At 38.5% G+C, this 18,444-nt stretch overlaps 1 protein-coding gene across 2 annotated transcripts in view; it reads right to left on the reverse strand.

The window, feature by feature from the left end:
- LOC306880216 (connector enhancer of kinase suppressor of ras 3-like) overlaps window positions 1–18,444 on the reverse strand; it is a 51,574-nt gene extending 33,130 nt beyond the window's left edge. Inside the window, exons 1-2 of one of the 2 annotated variants that reach the window (XM_079433588.1) lie at window positions 18,065–18,408; window positions 16,173–16,353 (exon numbers count right to left, since the gene is read on the reverse strand). In XM_079433588.1, coding sequence (XP_079289714.1) covers window positions 16,173–16,224 — 52 coding nt within the window. In that variant the 5' untranslated portion in view covers window positions 16,225–16,353; window positions 18,065–18,408. Of the gene's footprint in view, window positions 1–16,172; window positions 16,354–18,064 lie in introns of both variants that reach the window. The other variant, XM_079433589.1, reaches the window with a different exon arrangement.

The following is an 18,444-nucleotide window of genomic DNA, read 5'->3' on the forward strand; positions in this document are numbered from 1 at the left end:
AGTCCGACTCTCTATCCATTAGGCCACGACAGCCCCACAAAATAAATAAATAAAAATAAAATATTCAAAATTCTAAAGTTTCAAAAGCTTCAAAATGTTTAATTCAATGCTTGCTGGTCACTTCAAAATTTACAAGAAAATTGTTAAAAAGTAAATCCTACTCCAAACTTTATTTTTAATGCATTTTTACTATATTTTATTTTTATTTTGGAGAGAAATGACCTGGGCATGTTTATTTAAATGCATTTCACCAGAAGCCTAAGATTTACAGTACTGTGCAAGCCAAGTCTGGGAAAGACACAGAGAAGCTCTTTTTCTCCTGAAACTTTTGTCTGTAGCGGGGAGGTGAGCGCAAAACACCCTTCTGTCCACTGTGTGTGAGACTACAGTATGAAAAGTGGCTCTTTGTGGGGGGTAGACGGCCCTTTTAAAATCAAAGAGAAAGCGAGAAAAGGAGGAAAAGAGGGGTCAAGTTAGGGACTCTTGAATACCCTCCACCCTCAGTGCTCCTACTGAGAGACAACAGCTGCATTTTCTGAGCTCAAAAAGAGAGAAAGTGTCAAAGGAACCACCAGAGAAAAGCTGCCACATACGAGAAAGTGTCAACAATAACAGTCCACCCATGCAGTGTGAGCAAACGAACATCAGCTTTTGTTATCTCAGATTCTCAAGGTATTCTGTGTTAAATAATCTGGCGAAGCTAAAGGGATACAGGCATGTGCCGTTCAGTTTGACTGACATGCACTTTTGGTGATGAAAGGTCGTCTATGCTGCATGGATGTCTGTAAACCGGTGTAGTGAAAAGGCAGTTTAAGTTTGAAACAGCTAAGTAGAAATAAAATAAAATCTCTAAATCAGAAAAAGATTTATTGCTAAATATGCTTACACACAAGAGATTTGCATGGAAGCCCGTTTCCGCCACTGAATAAAAAATAAGAAAAAGGTTATTGCTACTTTTTATTTCACAATTCTGACTTGTTTTCTCAGAATTGCGTGATATAAACAATTGTGAGTTATAAAGTCAGAATTACGATTTATAAAGTCACTCGCAATTCTGAATTTTTTTCTCGCAATCGCGAGTTATTTTCTCAGAATTGTGGGATATAAACTCGCAATTGCGAGTTAAAGTACAGTTTTGAGGGGGGGGGGGGGGGGGGGGGGTTATGTTCTCAGAATTGTGAGTTTATAGAGCCCGGTCTCATGAAAATGCGTATAAATAGTACGCCGAATAAAAGCGAAAATTTGTGGTATCGATACACAAAAATGGACTTTGGTGTATATATGATACGAACGTGTTTGGCGTGTATATGGCGCTGTTTTCGCATGCATATGATACGAAATTTGTTGGCGTCCATATGATACGCAGTTTTCGCGTACATATGATACGCATCTACCCCATAACCCTAATCCTACCCATCGCGTAGCATATACACGCCAAAGTCCATTTTTGAGTATCAATACCACAAATTTTTGTTTTTATTTGGCGTACTATTTATACGCACTTTCATGAGATCGGGTTGGTTTATATCTCACAATTCTATTACTTCATAACTCGCAATTGCGTGTTATAAAGTCAGAATTGCGAGATATAAACTTGCAATTCTGAGAAAAAAGTCAGAATTGTGAGTTTATATTTCGCTGTTCTGACTTTATTTCTCAGAATTGCGAGTTTACTCTATATCTCACAATTATGACTTTTTATCTCGCAATTGCGAGTTTGTATAGTGCAATTATGAGAAAAAAAGTCAGAATTGTGAGATAAAAAGTCGCAATTACCTTTTTTATTTTTTATTCAGTGGCGGAAACCGGCTTCCATAGATTTGCCTTGGTGAAGCTTCTAGTATAAAAAATAAAATAAAATAAAATAAAAAAGCATCCACAATGAATGAATTGACTAGTCTATCAACTCAAAATCAAAAATGCAAAAAATAATTAATAAATAATATAAAATAAAAATAAAACAAAATAAAATAATTTTACAAAGTATAAAGAATGTCAAATAAGACCTCAATGAGTTTAGGGTTGTTTGGTGAACTTTTGTTTTAGTGGGAAAGTGATCTGCCACCTGAAAACATTTGAGAACCACGGCATTAGCCTTATATACGTTACAACAAATCAGTATCTTCTGCATTTCTATTTCCAGCTCCTCGAATTTTACAGTTTGACTGTCTCATGGTTCATTGGAGAAAGTTGAAGAAAAGAAGATGAAAGTGGATGTTTGTGGATGGAGATCTGTTTACATAAACACATGCTCTGCAAGCCTTCAAATTAAGCATTAAAATGAAAAACATATTTAAGATCCAGAAAGGACAAGAAAACACCATAAAAACCTCATAAACATAATCCATTTAATTAATTTTACATTCCTAGTCATTCGTAGCCACAAAAGCTTGTGAGGAATTCAAGCTGTAATTCGCAAAAAATCTTCTCCTCTGCCACAGCACAAGTCACATCAGACTAAATTTAGATGACTAATAATGCCAGAATTTTCATTTTGTTGACAAAATAAAAGTCCTAACTGAGCTAAACACTCAAGAAGAGCTATAGCCCAATGCTTCCGTGTCACAACAACTTCTAATCTTGTTTAGAAAAATGCCTCAGATATAAACATTTACCCTGGTAGGTAAATTTACCAGAGATAAAAGTATCTAATGCTGGAACAGTTACCAAACTTGAAAAAGTTGTCTGCTTTAACGCATGAGGTCTTTCTTGTGGTGTTATGTGGTGGGAAACACTAATGATATCCACTGACCCCGCTCACATCCAAATGACTAACAAGCTTAAAAGCGCCGTATTAGAGGGCCGAGGCACCCGAGCTTCAGTTACAAATGAGAGGGTAGGGTGTCTTTCTCTCCCATCCCCTGTCCCGATGCAGTCTCTCACTGACAGAGTTGGCCTGCTGCTCTGAGAGAGTGGCGCTGAGAAAGTCAGCAGTAGCAGTGTGTTTCTAAAGCTTTCCTACTGAGTCTTTGGAGACCTGAAGAATGTTTATTGTTCTCTGTGTGCGACTGAAACTGTGCGGAGCGTTACTCTTCCACTCCATATCTAGGCCTGCATGAATCATCAGCCATTCTATTTTTGCCCTTTAGTAGACATGTAAGGAAATATGCAAACAAAATATTTTCTTCTAAAACAGAGCATGCATCATACTGAGGGCTCCAATGATGTCACAGTCTGTCCGCCCTCCTGTCGTACGAATTAGATGAGAAAACTAAAAATATCTTATTTTCTAAAGCGTATTATTTCATTTCTATCACAACCACATCAAAAGCCAGATTTAGGAGCACAAAACCTAAAAACTGTTTTATTTTGCTCTTTAACCTTCCAGTCAACAACAACACCAATGCATCCCTGGTTGCAAATCCAAGTTGTATTTGCAGCACAACAAAGAAACAAACACTTTTCCCAGTAGGCCAAAAATTCTATGCAAGTGTGCAAATACAGATGTGATGCTACAGAAGCTGTGAAAGTGTGTGGCCTTGTAGCATACAAGTTTTATAAACATCACTAAGGGGGCGATAAACCTATAAATGTCTGACATTAAATCAGAATATTATTATTTGAATAGCTAGCTATAAACATGTTGAGAGTGTAGTTTTTTTTAGCTGACTAGATTCTCTTCAAGCTCCACCATAACAGTAGCTGAATGAGAAAAGAAGTTTATATTAATTCAACTATAGCATCTAAGAATGCATCCTACAAAGAAATTGTATTGAATGTGCACTTATGTCAAATCTTGTATATTAAAAAAAAAACTGTATTTGCATATAAAACAATATTAATTAAATAAAAGGCCACTTAAGTGTACTTAAAGAGAGTCTACTTTCCTGACTATGTTTCTTAAAACATTTTTAAGAAGTGCAGTTTATAATAATGTCAAATTCATGAAACAATTCACAACTATAAACACAATCTCAAAACTACACGCCAACTTGTGTAAACTTAAAAAGTCAAAAACATGTTCTCTTTTGTCAGACTCAAACTTTGGCCTCAGATGACACACAAACCTGACAAATACACAGACTACTTTCCTGCCAAGAGACCACTAGTGAGATCAATTCAAAACACTGTTACAAAAACCTGCTTTTGAGAAACAGGCACCCTTTTGCTAGTCAGTGTCTGTTACAGTATACGGAATAAATAAAGGGGTGCTGATACAGTAAAATTCAGCAATAAACTTTAAGAAAAATTTACTTTCATTACATGTGTTTTAATAATCAGTCAGTGCTTTAAAGTACACTTATATTAATGTTAACATAAATGACAGTTCTTGATTACAATTTTAACTGTAATGTGTTATTTGAGTGTTAAATTTAAAGGTATATATTTTAAAGGTACTAAATTTCAACTCATCAATACGAATATGTAATTACACATATGTTAAAAGTATATTTTAATTTACCATAAATGCTTGTAAGTACATTTGGCACTGCACATTACCTATAATTTAATGACAGTAGAAGAAATTCTGAAATTATATAAAGATGTGTTTCATAAATGCAATACATTTTCATTTAATTGTAAATAAATATCAAACAGCTTGCACTTAAGTATATTATTATGTAATTTTTTATAAGGGATATCCCTTTAAAGTATGAAATCTGTCATCTTTACTTGTTAGTAAAGCATTTTTTGAATGATTTGTTACTGTACATATATTAACCTGTTAACTGTCGGTTCCACTTTTTGAGTATAGGCCTGAAAATGACATTTCCAACTTAAATTGTTATAAATTTTGAATGGTTTGGTGCAGATACTTAAAGTCTCTTTTTAAAGAATACATTTAGCAGATTATCATAGAGGTGAACAAAGTTATAAAAAGTATATTACAAAAACGTTATGGAAGTTTTAGTTTATGGAAATATAAAATGTAAATATTAAAATATTTATATTTTATATAAAATATGAAAAACATATTTTACTCTAAAACTGCTAGAAAAAAAAAAAAAAAAATCTGAAGAAGTTGTGTTCCAAATGTGAGGTTGATATCTCAAAAAATGAGCTTTCAGTGAAATTTTGTTTGGGCGTAGTACCAAGCTTTTCCACTAGATGACCATCAAACTCCATTAGTAACCATATAAGGGCGGCTCCATTTCCATATATGGTTCGAGTGATCTGAAACATGTTTTCCCTTACTTTTCTCAATATTTATGACGTAGACATCACATTCAGAAGTATTAAGGGTAGTATGGCAGTATTTGATGACAATTGAACCTCTAAAAAACACATTAAAGAAATTAGCGTGTTAACGCAGGCGATTAATTTTTTCAGTTTAACGCGTTGCAAAATATTTAACGCAGTTAACGCAGGGACGGGGCTAGATTTGGCCACCCCACTCAAAACTGCTAAAGAACGAATCTTTCAGTCCTGTCAGCAGTCAAATGTGAATGGGGTTATGTGAAGAATGTTTTAAGTTCACTTAAATTAGAAGTTATTTTTTAAAGTCTAATAAATGTTAAATTGCTAACTCTCAATTATACTGCAATGTTGAATGGCTATAGTCAATGGTTAAATATTATGAAAAAATTCATAGAGACATCAGTTGGTATCAGTGATACTTGCCTTCAGTCACAAATATTAAATATAGGCTATACTTTCTTTATGTTGTTTCTACAATAATTCGAAGATTGAATGTGAAATTATTGCAATATAAAAGTATAATTAAAAACGTTGATGTTAGGTGGGATTAATCGCAATTAATTTCAGAAAAATGTGCGATTAATTCGTTATTTTTTTTAATCGATTGACAGCACTAATAATAATCTGTAACTGAAGCTGTACATTCTGAATTTTCTTCTTTTTGTTTTTTTCGGGGGGTTTTACAGTTAGCTAGTTAGCATTTTGTAAGCTAACCGCTCAGTGTACTAGTTTAGCAAATTGCTAGCTGTTTAGCCTGATAGTTTAGCATATAACATATGCAAATTATACATAGGCCTATATAATTTATGGACTGAGTACTGTTTTCCCCTGACACATTCATAATTATTATATCGGCTGGTACACTTTGGCAAGCTTGAGCGCTTCTTAGGCTATGTAGGCAATTAAAGGCTCATTATTTATATGGTTTATAAATAAACATGCGACTAATAGTCGACTAATGCTTAAAATGAACGACTACTAGTCGACCAGAAAAAACTTAAGTCGAGGGCAGCCCTATTAAACACAGACTATTCTGCTAAGCTGGCCTTGTCATTTACTAGCATATACATTGTTTAGCTAGCCTTCAGTATAGTCAGATCCTCACTGTGGACACGTGCTTAGTTGTCTGAGCTGTGAATAAGTGAAGTTTGGCACACATTCCACAGCCTGGGGGGTCAACAGAGGGAATGTTTGCTCCGCCCCTCCTCTCCCACCAGAAACAAGTGTTCGCATGGAAAGCAAGAGTGAATTAAAGAAACATTTGGTGCATTTAGTGTCCCTCTCAATGGCGACGTGACATCAGTCTTCTCCATCGGCAGGAGATGAGGGACAACAAAGGCAGTAGTGGGGGGTGGGGAAGAGAGAGAGAGGATGGAAAAGAGAATTTCCTCCATCCAAACCCTTTAGAACTCAACAAAGCGTCCACATAGTCGGCTGTCGTGCTGTTCCTGAAACTCTGCTTGTGTATTCTGGGGTAATTCCAGCAGTGATATAACAGCTTCCTGTTTGAGCTCATTGCGACTCAATTATCCTGAATAAATTCACTGTCTGACTGGTCCCACATAATGTACCTGAATAATACTGTCTTAAATGTGCAGTAACACAACCTGATGCAAGATATCTTGACTAACATTATATATAAATATATGTGAAAATATAAGTGTAGGATATGGCCCCTTTAAGCCCCAATTACAGTTTTTCTCAGTTGCTTTGGTGCATTTCTCAGAACAGAAATGAAATTTTCAAAACTACTTGTTCAACCAACCATCATCTAGTCACGTGTGCACATCATAAAAGTTTCTCATTCTTTTGAACAAGTTGCGATTGCTTTGGTGCATTCATGCAACTGATTATGTACATTTGTCTGCTGTTTCCTACATTATCAGCTGCTATTGTCATGTTGCTCAAAATGTATTATATAGTTCTCTGTGCAGTAGTCTTACCCCTCAAAACATCGTGTAAGTCATTAAATGCAAAATGGTTGATCTAGTTGTCATAAACTGTCAAGCATATTTTCTGCACATCTCTATTAGACTTTTTGTAAATTTGCCATGCATTGTGCAAGTGAATCTTGACTTTTACTAATGAAGAGAATATAAATCAACCAATTATAAACCAGTTCTCTGTAATAGCTCAAAGGTGCATCTCATGAACCTTCAATTGGAAAGCATATATAGACAGAGGACAACACAAAAGTTACAAATTCTGACGATGGATGAACATCCAGAAAACGATCAGGGACAACAGCCGAGAGGAAGAAGGGGAGTAAGGATGCATGGAAGTGTACAGAGGCAAAACAGAGGAAGAGGAAGAAGAGTCCAAGGACAGAGCTAAAAATTGGGAGATCGACCATATCCTCAATAATTCAAATATTTTGAAACACTCTAATTTCAATCAATATCCCACATACAGTAATGTGTAAATTTGTAGTTTTGAAAGGAAATATGGCATACATAAGAAGTGCAGCCTTTTGCATTTCAGTACAGTAACTGTCATCCAAACTATTGCCATAGTTGACATCAGGTAATACTACTGTAACAGAGTGCACTGTTACTCTTCACACTACTTTACATGTAATACAAAAATAAATGTACTGTATAAATACAAATGTTCATACACTTTTTTCTATGTACTATTGACTCTTCTCAACAAATATCAGATTTGACTGTCATGGTGAAAAAACAACTAAAGATTTTGACCAGTGTGGCTCACACGATGACAAAAATACTTTATATTTTGGTGGCCTTGGCCAAATTACTAACACGATAACTAGGTTTTGAAGCATGAATGAAATGTTTTGTGTGAGTAACTACATTTTGCAGACATGCAATAAAGTTCTGAAGTTCCAGCAAACAGTTGTGACATTTGCACTCTCAGTTCTCAGTTTTGAAAAATGGAGAAAAACTGTAAGTTAACTGGTGCTAATCCATAAACAAGTGAAGACCAGTGCCAAGTTATGAGAGCAGATCACACCAGTGAGACTACAGCAGTTTGCTAATAAGTCATCTTAAGTAAGTCATCACCTGCTGTAAGCAGCTGCAAGTCAAGCCGAGGCATTTCTCTCAGCAGTTACAAGTGACACAGGAATGAGACAAGCTACATGAACTTGGAATGAACTGGGACGCATGTATGGATGGATGGATGATCAGACAGACAGATAGATAGATAGATAGATAGATAGATAGATAGATAGATAGATAGATAGATAGATAGATAGATAGATAGATAGATAGATAGATAGATAGATAGATAGATAGATAGATAGATAGATAGATAGATAGATAGATAGATAACTGTCACCTCTCTTTTGGTGGCGGGAGTGTTTATGCCTGTGTGTGTATAACTCAGAGTCAACATTGATAACAAAGACGAAACTGTCGTCTCCGCCTGATACCCAAACAGTTCAACCGCAGTCACGCAACTCACTCATGTGTGACAATGATTTGCAGACGAGTCCCAAAAGTACCTACAACACAACGATGAGTCTGCGATACAGTGATGATGTCAGATACAGTGATGTGGCCAGGATGTACAGAAGAGATTTGATCACGAAAAGAGAAAACACGTCTACTGTACTGAGTGAAGTGTGCTGGAATATGCGGGCGTGTTACTGCACGATACCTGCTGATAACAATGAAAAGAGACTTGCTCTTTTCGCCGTCTGAAAAGAGCAAGTCTCCCTCCACCCATCCTCACCACATTCTACAGGGGCACCATTGAGAGTGTGCTGACCAGCTGCATCACTGTCTGGTACGGGAACTGCAGTGCTGTTGACCGCAAGACCATCCAGCGGACAGTGAACACAGCTGCAAAGATCATCGGTGCCCCTCTCCCCTCCATCCTAGACATTTTCCTTACACGATGCTCCAGCAAAACCAACAGCATCGTGAAGGACTCCATCCATCCCTCCCACAGTCCAGCTCCTACCATCAGGAAGACGGTACCGGAGCATCAAAGGCCGCTCCGCCAGACTGCTCAACAGCTTTTTCCCCCAGGTTGTGAGAGCCCTGAACTCAAACCACCCCGCCACCCTCTGAAACCCCATGCAAACCCCTACCTCCTGAAACATGGACCACCCCCCACCCCCACCCCCTCCAACCTTACCACATCAAAGAAAAAACTGTATGGAACTTTTTTTGTGCAATTTGAAGTGTGCTACACACAGGTGAGTGGGCCTGTACAAACCACCTGTAGTAACACACTCTCCTCTATGTGCACTAGACACTTTACACACACTGCTGCGTGTACACAATCCCACAAAGACTCAGCAATATATGTATGTTTACATGCTCGTGCACTACTAATCATCCTGCACTGTTGCCCAACCAGCTGCTTGACTCAAAATGTCTCTCTTTGCACATGTACAGTATTTGTGAAGCATTCGTATAGTTTCTATTTTTTATCTTCTATTTTTTAGTTTGTATAGGGTAAATATTTACGTGAAGCATTCGTATAGTTTGTATTTTTTTATCCCTTATTCTTTTAGTTTGTATAGGGTAAATACTTATATATAGTATACTTATAGTTAAATCTGTCAGTAGGTTAGTTGTGTATAGGTTTATAGTGTTTTTTACTTCATTGTTGTATGTCTGTATTTATGTAGCACCGTGGTCCTGCGAGACACGACATTTCGTTCCACTGTATGTCCCCACATGTAGCGGAATGACAATAAAGCTCAACTTGAACTTGAACAGATAATCACATCAATGACTGCAGGCAATGTGGCATATTTTCAGCCGAACGTATTTCTGCACCTGATCCAACTGAATTGCACTGGGTGATATACTAGATGCAATATGTGTTTTGTGAAAGCAGTTCTTGAGGAGGGGACTTGCATATTTGTATTGCTAAGTCTAAAGGTCATTGAAACAGCAGTCCTGTTTTGCTAATTATCCACAAATTTCCCACAGATTGCTTCAAAACCAATAAGATTTTATAGCTAATAAAATACATACCACGCTGCAATAATCAGCGACCTGCCGACCTGGCGATAAGGAGCTAGTGTGTGAATGCTTGGTGTAGCTTGACATCATAGGAACATGTAAACAGACAGTAATGGCTAATGCTGCTATAAGTGATTCAAATGTAAACACAAGGCCATGCCTGAATCCTGGATCTGTGAAGTTTGCTTACCAGCAACCTTACCATATTATTAATTAATAATGTTTATTAACTGATCAAATTAATGGCATTTTAGTACTTGCTGAGAAAAGCCCCCAAATGAAGACTAAAGAGCATTATTTTGGCAGGCAAGTAAAGGATTGAATAGACAAAAAGTAGCTTTTTAAGTCATATTTTTTATTTTATTTTATACTATTAAGCATAAGCACTGGCCTTCAGTTCACAGCAGTCTTTTATACAGTCGAGTCAGTCTGAGGTAAACTTATGCCACCGTCTCACAAGCCGGTTTTTCGTAAGCCTCATTTACATAGTCGCCATTTGTTATCCATGATGGCTGTGTAATTTCTACATTCAAAAAAAAAAAAAAAAAAAATCTATAAAAACAGGGCACTGTTAATATGAAGAAATTTTCTGTATTCATTTTTTTTACAGGTGTTTTACCTGTATTTACAATTTTGCACTCGTTGCATTGTGTTTTAGGGTTAAAATGAATGGATTATATCCTGCCAGAAAATTACAAACACATTTCCTTTTTTTTAACAGTGTTCACTTAAACTTAAATGAGTAATAAAATGGTAGAAGTGCATTGAATTCACTTCTTTTTGTATTCAAATGAACCATCTTTTATATTAAATTAACCTTAATTTTGCACATTTCCTCAAAATTAACTTAAAATATGAAGTGCTTGTTCAAGGCAATTGGTTACAATGATTAGGTAATGTTAATAATTTTTGTATATAGGCTGATATAGACCTTATGTAGCCCCGCCCCTTTTCAGTGTTGCGCTTGTTGTCTTCTGTCTTCCTGTTTGTATTTCCACACCATGAAGTTAAGCTCGTACGAATTTACAAATGAACCGCTTATTTTTAAATCTTCCCAGTATACTACCATTTGTTATGACATCTGCCTCGAAATAACAATTCTCATGATAAATTTCGTTAACTTTACAATAAGTAAACACACTTCACCAGCTAATTACTCTTCAACAGTGATGCTATAGAGCCAAAACGGAAGTTCTAAGACAACATTCTAAAGATGGCTGCACACTTACACACTTAGATGGCTGCAATACAAAAACTGTGTCCCAAATGACCCACTATACACTACGTACATATACACTATGTATATACGCATGTAGTGTAGTGTATGAATTTTATAAGGTTATTTGGTCATTAATAATCAGAGTCTGATAGCCCCTCCCCCTTCACAACAGTTGAGTGCATGAAGAGTCCAACATTCCAAATTTGTTATTTAAGTGCATCATCTGGGTATTTAAAGTGCACTTTTTTAAAGTGGACTGCAGGGGTTTTGTAGCTAGTTCCACCATAAATCTGTTAAAGGAGGTTGGACTCAGAGGACAGGCTCAGCGGAAGACCATCAAAGACCTTGCAACTGCTACCGAAAGAAGCAGTCACTGGCTGTGGCTGAAGCGGAAGGAGACTGTATTGTGTCCGTGTGTGTCGCAACGGTGTTCCATATAGGCTCTGTAAGAACACACCGGGCGTCTTGAAGGTCCTCTGGAAGCTAATGAAAGTGACATGGGAAAAAGGCATCATACCTAAGGCATGGAGAAGGGCAGGAGGGATCCTGATTCCCAAAGAGAAGAACTCCTCAACCATCCACCAATTCCGCCAGATCAGCTTACTGAATGTGGAAGGAAATTTTTTCTTCAGTGTGGTGGCCCAAAGACTTTCAGCATTTCTGCAAAAGAACAATTATGTTGACACCTCAGTGCAGAAAGCAGGGATAAGTGGTTTCTCAGGATGCTTGGAACACGCAAATGTCATCTGACACCAGGTAAAAACGTCCAAGAAGGAAAAGAAAGACTTGCATGTGGTTTTCTTAGACCTTGCCAATGCATTCGGGTCAGTGCCTCATGAGATGCTGTGGGCAGCCTTCAACTTCTTCCAAGTCCCAGAGGGCATCACAAGGCTGGTCAAAGCCTATTTCCAGGACCTCCAGCTCTGCATTACAACTCAGGATAGTACAACTGCCTGGCAGCACTTGGAAATAGGCATAATGGCGGGCTGCACCATCTTAGGAGTTAATAATTCGGGCATTTGGTAGTTGGAGGGCAACGTCTGAAGAGCGGGCTGCGGCTTCCTCCAATCAGGGCGTATATGGATGACATTACATCCATAACAACAACTAACGCATGCACCAAACGCCTGCTGTACAAACTCTAGGGAAACATCAGATGGGCACGAATGGAGATTAAACCCAGCAAATCCCGCAGTATCTCCATTGTCAAGGGCCAGATTGTAAATGAGAGGTTCCTCATTAATGGCGAGCCGATACCAACTATCCTGGAGAAGCCCATAAAAAGCCTTGGTCGTTGGTACAACACAGATCTCAAAGACACCAAACAGGTGGAACAACTAAAGCAGGATACCATCAGTGGCCTGAAGCAGATCAACAGCACTGCTCTGCCAAGAAAGCTGACGCTCTGGTGCCTTCAGTTCGGACTGCTGCCCCGCCTCATGTGACCAATTTCCATCTATGAGGTCACCCTATCCCACGCCAACCGACTGGAGCGATTGGTGAATGTGCAGGTGAGAAAGTGGCTTGGACTACCCAGATGCCTCAGCAGCATAGGACTTTATGGCAATGGAGCCCTCTCTTTACCAATCTCAAGCCTGGTGGAGGAGTACAAATGCTCTAAAGCAAGGCTTGAAATGACCCTCACAGAGTCCCAGGATCCCTTCGTCAGAGGGGCTGCTCCCGCCTTAGCCACAGGGAGGAAGTGGAGGCCAGGTGTAGCAGTGGCACAGGCAAAGTCCGCTCTGAGACATAGGGACATAGTGGGCCAAGTCCAACAAGGCAGAGGGGGCCTAGGACTGGGGGGGACAAAACCCACATGGCAGAAGGCTATTCCAGCTGAACGCCGGTGCCTGGTGGTTGAGGACGTGCGACACCAGGAAGAAGCGGACAGGTGTGCCAGAGCAGTGTCCCAAGCCAAGCAAGGCCGCTGGGTGAGGTGGGAAGGTGTGGAGAGGAGGAAGATAACTTGGAGTGAACTGTGGAACACAGAGTCCAATATGTTGAGCTTTACCATCAGAGCCATATATGATGTCCTGCCCTCTCCAACCAACCTACATCTGTGGTTTGGAGAGGATCCAGCCTGTCTCCAGTGTTCTGCCCCAGCAACCCTGAAACACATCCTGGTGGGATGTAAGACCAGCCTTATGCAAGGCAGATACACTTGGCGCCACAACCAAGTGCTGAAGTGCCTGGCTGGTACACTGCAGAGTAAGAGGGTAACTGTTAACGCCATGCCCCTGGAAGCCCAGACTACTTTCCGCCAACCAACATTCTTCGTCCGGGAAGGGGTGAAATGTTCAACCAATCGATCGCCTCCAGACTCATGCCCACTGAATGCAGCCCGGGACTGGGAAATGCGAGTAGACTTAAGCCAGAGGCTTACCTTCCCACCCGAAATTGCAGCGACCAACCTGCGCCCAGACCTGGTCCTGTGGTCCAAATCCTGTCGACATGTCTTCATAGTGGAATTGACAGTGGGAAGCTATCAATGAGGCATTTGATATGCAGATTTGGCTGCCGAAGCAGAGGACCGGGGATGGAAGGTAAATATGCGTCCAGTGGAAGTGGGCTGCATGGGTTTTGTAGCTAGTTCCACCATAAAGCTGTTAAAGGAGGTTGGACTCAGAGGACAGGCTCAGTGGAAGACCGTCAAAGACCTTGCAACTGCTACCGAAAGAAGCAGTCACTGGCTGTGGCTGAAGCGGAAGGAGACTGTATGGACTCCCAAGTGACCTCATGGAGCCTCCGGTGCAACACACACCCAGGTCTGATCAGCCTGTGGTGGGCCAGCCTCGGGTGAGGGTGTATTGTGATAAAAGGCCAAAACACCCAATGAGGCCGGGGTGCACAACTGATGATGTGTCGTGTTGGAGGCACCAGGCGGTCATCCCCCAATTTAACTCCATCCAAGAGGACATCTCCAACAATTATGCTTGCTGAATGTCAAGGGATTCTAACATCTAGTCCTAGTAAATATATATATTTGGAATTGTCAGTGTGAACACACTACTCGCACCGTTTATACTACAAAACGTCATAGAATAGTGCATAAGTACGCAATTTGGGACGCACCTAAAGTCTATACTTTTTGTCTTAATCAAGTCAGTTTAACATGGGAGCTGTTCCTACATCAGTACACATACTTAGAGACCAGAGTTTACCACATCTGTTCACTTTTGCATTGTCTGACACAGTTTTTATTGACTCAAACTGGCGTCAGAAGAGATTCGCTAGTTCTTCATTAGCACCAAAGGCTAACTTTTTTCCAGAGTCTGAACAGCAGGTTTGAAACTTTCAAGATGGCTCAGTTTATAATTAGATGCATCTGCTGAAATGTCTCTGTTTAGGAGTGTGTGAATGGCTTGGACCCAAACCATCTTAGAAGTCTTTCACATTGCATGGCCAGTCATTTCTGGTTAGCAGAGAATTATAGGTATTTCATATTGTGGTGGACCTTGACGATTTACCCAAGGTCTCTGCTAAGTGAAAGTTTTTTATGGTGTTGTTTCAGGCAATTGGAGCACGATGGAGAGCTAGTATGGAAGCTTACAACTGAGGCAACAAAAACAAGCCACAAATAATTGCAAAGACTTCCAGAATTAAACAAAAATGTGGTAACTATCCAGAAATGGAAGTCGTTTGTCTAATACAGATCTGATGCACTGACCTCATCAGCCTTTCCATCACTTTTTCTAATTATAAACTTTATATCTGCTATAACTAACAAAACTTTACGACGGGAATGCAAAGCAGTCTGAATGGGAAAACAATACCCATAATGATGTATAACGTTTTTTTTACTATTGAAATGATGCAGTAGCTAGAATTAGATCACAGAATAAATAAAATTACACACAGAAAGACTTTAAGTGCTAAGCACGAAAACAACTTTCAAATTTAAATGACCAACCACAAGTTGTCCAACCTACACAAAGTAATTTGCTTATTCAAATAAACTTGTGACTCTTCAGTAAAACAATAAACTAGGAGTACAAATTTCCATTACTGCAATATTACTTTGTCAAATTTAAGAACTGGCCTATTACTATAGCTATTAGAAATTTAGTCCTACTGGTACGTTTAATCATCAAAACGTACAACAGCTGGTTTACAATCAATAATAATAATAACCGATATTAAATATATCTGTCATCTATTTGTTTCCCGATATGAACAGTTTGGCTGAAGTAGATTTTTCACGCTGTTTGAGTTTCAAAAGCTTTCCCAGTTTCGATCATGCTTAGGGAGGAATATATAACACTGAGTTTCTGTATTTGGTTAGGGACGTAGATGTTGCCTTTACAAACATTTACCAGAGTAACCATCGTTTCTGACAAGAGTTACTACTATTTTTACGGTCACACTTTATTTTAAAGTCCAATTCTCACTATTAACAAACCATAAACTATGACTTTTGCCTCAATAAACTCCTAATTTGCTGCTTATTAATAGTTAGGTAGTTGTTAAGTTTAGGTGTTGGGTAGGATTATGGGTGTAGAATATGGTCATGGCTTTATAAGTACTAATAATAAACAGCCGATATGTTAATAACAGGCATAACGAGTTAATAGTGAAAATTGGTCCCTAAACTAAAGTGTTACAATTTTTACAATAGAATTGTGGTCATCAATTATAATTTATATAAATATAACTTATTAATATAATAATAGTAATATATAATATAATATAATAAATAATTATTTATTTTAAGAACAATTTAACCTATAAAACAAAATAACTGAGTTTATTATTGTGTTTTGTTTTGTTTTTAAAACAGTAAAACCCAAACTATGTGAGCTATGGTTATCGTGGTTCATTTTTGTAATTAATTGTATTATGTTAAAGGAGCAACAAGTCAATTGAGTTCCTACCTCTGATCCAGTCCACAACCTGAGTCGGTGTCCACTTTGTGATCGGCTCCATTGATATTCAGAAAGTTGTAAAACTCACTAAAGTTTCCTTCGCTACACTCGAGCGTCCTTTCTCATGTCTAACCACTAAACTAATGATCAGATCACAGGAACTCAGCTGAAGCTCTAACACAGACCGAAACTAAACAGAGGGAGAGAGAGAGAGAGAGAGAGAGAGAGAGAGAGAGAGAGAGAGAGAGAGGGAGGGAGAGAGAGGGAGAGGGGGGGAGAGAGAGAGAGAGAGAGAGAGAGAGAGAGAGAGAGAGAGAGGGAGGGAGAGGGAGAGGGGGGGGAGAGAGAGAGAGAGAGAGAGAGAGAGAGAGAGAGGGAGGGAGAGAGAGGGAGAGCGAGAGAGAGGGAGAGAGAGAGAGAGAGAGAGGGGGGGAGAGAGAGAGAGAGAGAGAGAGAGAGAGAGAGAGAGAGAGAGGGAGGGAGAGAGAGGGAGAGCGAGAGAGAGGGAGAGAGAGAGAGAGAGAGAGGGGGGGAGAGAGAGAGAGAGAGAGAGGGAGGGAGAGAGAGAGAGAGGGGGGGGGATCATGTTACACTCACAGGTCAAATTTATATCGCTGCTAAATCGTCTGTATGGATCAGTGAAGGTTAAACACACTATAAGAGGTCAAATTAGAAGTCTGCGATTTCTCAAAACACGCTATTTTTAGCTTTATATTGGCTACTTTTAGAGTTTACTGTAAGTAAAAAATAAAGTGAAATAGTAATATTTTAATATCTTTAAAAATATACTACATTCCTGTGCTATCAAACATGCATTACTCTCTCTATGTAAAAGTCTTTACTGTTACTTAGTGCAATTTTAATTCTTCCTTGCTGAATAAATATTAATTTCTATATATAAAAAAATATATATTAATCTTACTGTCACAAAACTAGTATAACATTAATAAAAAGAGGGAAAATATATAACGGCACATTAAGAAATGCATTACTTATATTAGGCTACTATACAGTAAATATAATTATTAATTATAAAACAATACAATAATACGATGTAAAAAACGTAAAATATAAATGAGCCACAGCCACAAATACACGCATATTTTGTTGATGTCTACATTATGTTTTGTTCTTGTTTATCACAGCATCTGGAATTTCTCTTTGGATTTGTAGCACTGCCCTCTACAAGCCAATATTCAAACCTGCCTCGGACACACATCTCAAACCAACAGATGAACTTTCTTTCCTTTTTATTAATTTTAAATGTTGCCTTGGTAACTACCCAGATAGTCTTAGAAAGATCTCTTGATCTGGAAAGCATCTGCTGTCTACAAACGTCTGGCAGACGTCTTTCAGATGTCCGTTTTAAATCATAAACATCTTAAAGGCATTTAATAGACGTCTATTTGACATCTAAAAGGAAACATCCTATAGACGTATTGCAGATGAGCAAACACCTTAAAAAATACGAGATGCAAGATGCATGTGTGCTATCAGGGTAGCGTAAATAAAATATGTTTTTACATATATTTTATTTCAGTTTATGTTGTTTTTATTTCAGTTAATGATATGTTCACTGTACGGCAATCACTCACTGAACCGTGAAATCTAGCCATGTGTTTTATTAAAACATAAATTTGGCTTTGATTTTCAAAACATATTTTAGGTATAACTATATAGGAAAGCAATGTTCTCTCAATGTCTAAATATTAAACATGTTTTAAAATAACTTAATAAAAGGATTGTATAGGAGTGTGTGTCCTTCACGAGGGGTGGAATATATACATCAGTAGAGCATTTTCCTTGGTCATTTCAAGAAGGAAGTAAAACAATACAGTGTAGACAACTATACAATAACTCTTGTTATTGCACAACACATGCATTGGAGCTGTGCCTCGCACCTGCTGCTCTTCTGCAGTGCTGGTCCTCAGGATGAAGGTGCTTTGGTGTGACAGTCCAGCCAAATGTCCCATCATCACCCTCCAGCAGCTCCACCTTTGCTCCAACCAGATTAATGGCCTTTTCTGCTGACTAGGAAAAGATCACCTAAAGCTAGTTTTATATGAGAGTCAGTGAGCATCTTCCTAAGCAGGCGTTGCCATGGTAACACAACAAAAACAACATGGCGATTAGCAACTCAATCCCTTGGCAACTAAGTTAATTATTAATTATTTAGCGTAAAAACACTGTCTTAAATAACCATCCCTTTTTCCGCTCGTCTCTTTCTTCTGGATGGTTTTCATCTGTTGTACCGTTAGAGGTCGCCATTGCTTTGAGACGC

Source organism: Barbus barbus, assembly GCF_936440315.1.
Source record: "Barbus barbus genome assembly, chromosome: 14".
NCBI classification, from domain to species: Eukaryota; Metazoa; Chordata; class Actinopteri; order Cypriniformes; family Cyprinidae; genus Barbus; species Barbus barbus.